The sequence below is a fragment of the Lathyrus oleraceus genome, chromosome 6, assembly GCF_024323335.1.
Source record: "Lathyrus oleraceus cultivar Zhongwan6 chromosome 6, CAAS_Psat_ZW6_1.0, whole genome shotgun sequence".
Taxonomy (NCBI): Eukaryota; Viridiplantae; Streptophyta; class Magnoliopsida; order Fabales; family Fabaceae; genus Lathyrus; species Lathyrus oleraceus.
The window spans coordinates 297,888,970-297,895,136 of record NC_066584.1 but is presented as its reverse complement, the minus strand read 5'-3'; the positions used below and the strand labels follow the sequence as shown (position 1 = coordinate 297,895,136).

Sequence of the window (6,167 nt, the reverse complement as noted above, 5' to 3'; positions counted from 1 at the left end):
TTCTCTTGATAGAGATGCTTCCTTTGACGAGCCTTTCTTCAACTTTTCCCTTTCAGATGACAATGATAGAGGTGATTGTGCGATGAATTATACATGCATTCCCTTCGTAACCGCATGAGATTTAGCATCCCCTTATTTAATTATGCTGAAGATAGAAGTTGATTCTTTGAACAAGGAAGAGGATCAAAATTTCATCAGAACTTACCATACTATTTATGGTCAAGACCCAAGTGACACCGAGATTAAACTGGCATGTGAGACCTAGCATAAGGGTGTCAATTAGCTCAAGCCCTTGGATATCTTTTAGGCTTATGAGATACCTCTGAAGAATATAGATCTAGTGGAGCCGATTGATGCGAGCAAGTATAACTGGGTGGACTGTGAAATTTTTGGAACCCCTTATGTTCTAAATAGTCTTACAATTGTAACGGAGGCTAGTATTGAGGTAGGAAGTTCCTATGACTGGTCGGTTCTCCCCTTGGAATTAGGGTAAAGGATATGTATCATCTTCGAGGAGTGTTATGTTACTTTCTACAAATGTTTGTTGACTCACATAAATCAATGGTTTCCTTTGTCTGAATTTGAAGTGGAGGTGATGAGATTTTTATAGGCTTCCCCCACACATCTATATCTTGGCGTTGAGGATTCTGTAAGGGCGTTTTGATTCTGAGCCAAATAACAGTCTTGGAAACCCTTTTTTTAAGTTCTTCCATCTTTTCATTGTGATACAAACCTCTTGGAATAATTTCCAATATTAAGGGTTTCATTGTATTACATAAAGAAGTTCCTCAATTTAGCCCTTGTGCTGAGAGTTAAGATGATTTCCAGAATCACTTTGTGCTGGTAAGACCTTTACTCTAGTGGTCCATTCCATGTTCTATTATGTTTCTTCTGGGCTTCCTTACTTTGCCGACTTTTAAGACTTCCCATCGCTCGTGCACAGAAAAGTTTAAAAAATATTGGACTTGGGTTCATTTCAAACATGAGCAACACGGATATGTTATTCCACTGGACTCTCTCACTCTTGATTAGGTTAATATGAATAAATGAAATTCTGGTATCAAATATGAGATGTCGAAGGTAATGTCACGACACTAATATCTGAACAACAAGTGAAGTATAAACAGGATAAAAACAGAAAAAACAATTGAACAAGCGACACAAGCAATTGTCAACCCAGTTCGGTGCAAACTCACCTACGTCTGGGGGCTACCGAGCCATGAAGGAAATCCACTAAACAAAATTAGTTCAAAGACTCTCAGTAAACAACTTTAAGTTACAGTATTCTCACTCACAGCAGTGATATAAGAAAAAATACAAAAAGAAAGAAGACACACTTCAAGGACACATACTTGACCTTGCTTAAAAGATTTAATCAAGTAAACAAACACTCATACTTCAAAGCTTAGAGTGGACAAATTACAACACAAAACTCAGTCCAATTCATACATCAACAAGATGAATGAATGGATCACAATACACAAGTTCACACAAGACTAAAACCCTAAAACTCTCTCACTTTATCGTTCATATCTTGTGTATATAAAACAGGTTTTACATGGCCTTTAAATAGAAGCTTTTTGAATGGGCCTGGGCAGCATGAAACCCTAATTCTATTTTAATTGCATATCTCCTAAGAAACAGCAGCCAATCATTCCTTTTTGTAAAATAACATATTCTGATTTAAAATAGAATTACTCCTTGAATAGCGCATGCAATCTCCACATAAGCACACAAAGATTTGCATGAAAAGTGCAACAACAAAACACATAACATTCAGACTGAATGTTCTGTATGCAGATGTCTTAACATCGGGTCTGACATCTTGGCTAACTCCTGCACAACCATATTTAAACAACCTGCAGGAAGCTGATATCACATTTCAAGACAACACGCGTGACATCTTGTGATAAAACTTAGTTTTACCAAAATTGATGCCAACACATAGAACCAACAAACTCCCCCTTTGGCAAATTTTGGCTAAAACATACATTAGATCAGATGTTCACAAGAAATCAATCAAAGTATCAGTTCAGCAGCAGAAGTAAACATACACACATTACTAGCAGAAAAAGCAACTAGTAAGCACACATGCGCTTGTGCTCAGAACACACCACATCCCCCTTAAGCTAGTCCACACCAAGCAACAACCTGCTTCACACATACAGAACACAGAGAGGTTCTCCCCCTATGCCACACAACTACACACCAGACAGTTCTCCTTCTTTGTATCAGTCAAACATCATCTAGCTATAGCTACTTTTCCCCCTTTTTAGCCAAAAGAGACCAAAGAGACAAAATAAATGTCTATTTAGTCATTAAGCGAAATGTCAAAAGTTAAAGGGTTACAAAACCAAGTACATAATCAGCTGTAAGTAAGCTGAGATACAAACCAACAAAACAGCAAAACAAAATTGCCAAAATCAAGAAAATCCATCACATCAATAAAAACCATCAAGTCAATAGGGACCAAAGTCAAAGGAGCTAATCAGTAGAGCTTGAGCTTGCAGCTTCATCAGCACCAGAAACAGAATTTCCACTTGTCTCATCATTGTTTGCAGACCTCTCACTAGAGGTGTGGGCTTCAGCTTCCTTAGCATGTTCAATATTTTCACCTTCAGCTTGCTCCAAGCTTGCAATCAAGGCTTCCAACAATTGTTTTCTAGTTGTTGCTACTCTTATCCCTTCACACAACTCTTTACAAGTCTCCTTAAGCTCAGCAATTGTTCCAACTTTTGTGGTTGGCTTTTTCATGGAAGATGTCATGACAATATCTTCGACATGACTACCTTCAAACAGTTTATAGTGCATAGACAGAGCAGGTTTTCTTCTACTTGGTAATTCATTAGAATACAGAATACCAGGGTGTTGATTCAGGATAATCCCACAAATCATAGAGGGAAAGGCAATAGGCAACTTAACTGTATTAGTAGATGCATGTTTGATGATTTGTTCAAACATAAATCTACCATAGTCAAAATTCATTTTGGTTCCAACAGAAAAAATGAACCTTCCAAGGGTATTAGCAATGGTGGAAATATGGTTGGTAGGCACCCAATTTGCAGCTCCTATTTTATGCAATATAACATCCTTGACAGTCAACTTCCCAGCAGGAAGATATTTTTTAATAGGCCAGCCTTTCACCTGCCTAGCTGTAATCTCTCTACAGACCTCATTATTTGTTAATAATAGTGGGAGAAAATATGATACACTTACCCCTCACAAACACCTTGCAAAATTCCTTGATGTTCTTATAAGCAATATCCTCAGGAATATTGACAATGAATTCCTTAACTAAACCCTCATAGCACTGAGAGAACCCAGCCACAGTCTTCAACAACCCAGCAGCCTTTATCAGGTCCATGACCTCATTGACTTCAGCAGTATCCTTTCCCAACTCCCTTTCCACAGCCACCCTTCTTTGAATCATAAATTTCCACTTGGCAGCTCCATCCTCCAGATGGAAAGAGATGTTATCCAAATGCACAACATCAATTTTAACAGGAGACTTCCTCATAGTGGTTTTCTTCACAGGAGAGATGTCAGGGACATCATCCTCAACATCCTCTTCAGATTCAGAATCTTCTCTAACCTTCCTCTTCTTCACTTCAACCTTGCTCCAAGATTTCGAGGGCCCAATACCAGCAGTGTTCTTAGCTTTTCTAGCTGACATAAGTTCAGCCACAGATCTTCCTTTTCGAGTCTTCATGCGTTTAGCCACACTTGGCTTTAAATGATGAAGTAAGTTATCCTCTTGATCATCATACTTATCATCCTCTAGGTCAATCACATCATTTGCATCATCATGCTTCTCAGAGTGTGAAGCATTGGTAGTTTTAGATGCCACAAGTTTTCCTTTACCAGACACAGTTTGCCCTAGAGAGCATAACCCTTCAGCAGCCATGTCCTTCTCAGAACTGGAGGAATCGTCATCCTTTTCACTATGTTGTTCAACCTCAGTAGAGGGGTACATTTTAGACAGGGGAGTAGAGACTCCCTTCACAAAATGTCCTTCATTAAGGATTCTAGTGACTAGGTTTCTTATAACACGATCAATGTGGTGTATATCTTCCTTAGAATTAGTGGCAGGAGTTAAGCCAGAAGGAATACTAGAGATGTTACCTTGATTGGGGCATGCAAAAGCTGAGGCATCCATGGGATGGTTCAAATCAAGGGCCTCGCAGGGAATAACCGATAGAGGAACCACATCCATAATCTCATCATCGGGAATGTCCAAGGAATGAGCGCTAACCTTTTGAGTAGACTTGGTAGCAGGAGTATTTTGATGTTGTGACATTTTAGAGCTTTTGTGGAAAAAGTGCAGTTGCCCTAGTAGAGGTGTGTGAGGAAGGAGCAGGAAGATGGAAGAGTCAGAGTATGTAGTGAGGTTGTGGGGGTAGCGTGTGAAGACGTAATAGATGGTATTTCCAAAACTAGGTGATGATTTACCATAATGGAGGCGTTTTATTTTAGCCACATAGACACTTATTTGCTTACTTTTCCCTCTCCATATTAATTGCTACAAGTCTTCATAAATGCAAAGTCCTAATTTTCCTCTCAGGACTTCAAACTGATTTGCATCCAAGGCCTTTGTAAAAATATCAGCTAACTGCATCTCAGTAGCAACATGCTCTAAGGCTACAATCTTATCCTCCACGAGTTCTCTAATGAAATGGTGACAGATGTCAATATGTTTTGTCCTGCTGTGCTGAATAGGATTCTTTGAGATGTTTATAGCACTCAGGTTGTCACATTACAATGTCATGACATCTTGTGTGACATTGTATTCAGTCAGCATTTGTTTCATCCACACCAGTTGAGAACATCTACTTCCAGCTGCTATGTATTCAGCTTCAGCAGTAGACAGAGAGACACAATTTTGCTTCTTACTAAACCATGATATTAAATTGCTCCCCAAGAAGAAGCATCCTCCTGATGTGCTTTTCCTATCATCAGCACTTCCAGCCCAATCGGCATCACAATATCCAGACAACACAAATTCAGATCCATGAGTGTATAGCATCCCATAGTCACTAGTGCCATTGACATACTTCATGATCTTTTTCACTTGGTTTATATGGCTCACCTTTGGTTCAACTTGATATCTAGCACATACACCTACATCAAAAGCAATGTCAAGTTTGCTTGCTGTGAGATATAGCAGACTCCCTATCATGCTTCTGTAGAGACTTTGATCCACACTGACACCATTTTCATCTTTAGAAACTTTCAGATGAGTAGGAGCAGGTGTCCTCTTGTGGATTGCATTCTCCATGCCAAACTTCTTAACAATATATTTGGCATGTTTACTTTGAGATAGAAAGATAGAATATTCCATCTGCTTGACTTGCAGGCCAAGGAAATAGGTTAGTTCTCCAACAAGGCTCATTTAAAATTCAGACTGGATTTGCTCAACAAAATGTTGAACCATTTTACTTGACATCCCACCAAACACAATATCATCCATATAGATCTGAGCAACCATGAGCTTTCCTCCTTCATCTTTGACATATAAAGTCTTATCAATGCCTCCATTTCTGTATCCATTATCAATGAGAAACATTGTGAGTCTCTCATACCAAGCTCTAGGAGCTTGTTTCAACCCATAAAGAGCTTTCCTCAATTTATACACATGCTTTGGAAGATTTGGGTCTGTGAATCCCTTTGGTTGTTCAACATATACTTCCTCATTCAAGTAGCCATTTAAGAAGGCACTTTTCACATCCATTTGGAACAGTTTAAACTTCAGAATACATGCTACTCCTAGCAATAATCTAATGGACTCCAGGCGAGCTACAAGAGCAAATGTTTCATCAAAGTCAACTCCCTCAACTTGAGTGTATCCTTGTGCTACCAATCTTGCTTTATTTCTAGTGACCACACCTTTTTCATCAGATTTATTCTTGTAAATCCACTTTGTACCAATAACATTTATTCCTTCAGGTCTTGGAACCAATTCCCATACTTCATTTCTCTTGAATTGGCCTAACTCTTCCTGCATGGCATTGATCCAGAATTCATCAGTTAAGGCTTCTTTAACATTCTTAGGCTCAATCTTGGACACAAAACAAGCGTGTGAGATCACTTCCCTTGATCTAGTGGTGACCCCTTTATTTGGGTCTCCTATAATGAGATCTTTAGAATGTGTCGCATCGCGCGAAAAACCG

At 39.0% G+C, this 6,167-nt stretch overlaps 1 protein-coding gene across 1 annotated transcript; it reads right to left on the bottom strand.

Annotated features, from left to right (window-relative positions):
• Positions 1-2,484: 2,484 nt before the first annotated feature.
• Positions 2,485-4,297, bottom strand: LOC127095295 (uncharacterized). The gene is made up of 4 exons (XM_051034005.1): positions 3,593-4,297; positions 3,217-3,454; positions 2,654-3,152; positions 2,485-2,569 (listed from the first exon to the last, which is right to left on the bottom strand). The coding sequence occupies exons 1-4, from the start codon at positions 4,295-4,297 to the stop codon at positions 2,485-2,487; spliced, it is 1,527 nt and encodes a 508-aa protein (XP_050889962.1).
• Positions 4,298-6,167: the final 1,870 nt, after the last annotated feature.

Coding starts and splice junctions, on each gene's coding strand:
- LOC127095295 (XM_051034005.1), bottom strand. CDS start 4,297: ATGTCACAACATCAAAATACTCCTGCTACCAAGTCTACTCAAAAGGTT. Junction 3,455..3,592: donor TTGAAGTGAAGAAGAGGAAG/GTTAGAGAAGAT, acceptor TTCCATCTGGAG/GATGGAGCTGCCAAGTGGAA. Junction 3,153..3,216: donor TTGCAAGGTGTTTGTGAGGG/GTAAGTGTATCA, acceptor GAGAGATTACAG/CTAGGCAGGTGAAAGGCTGG.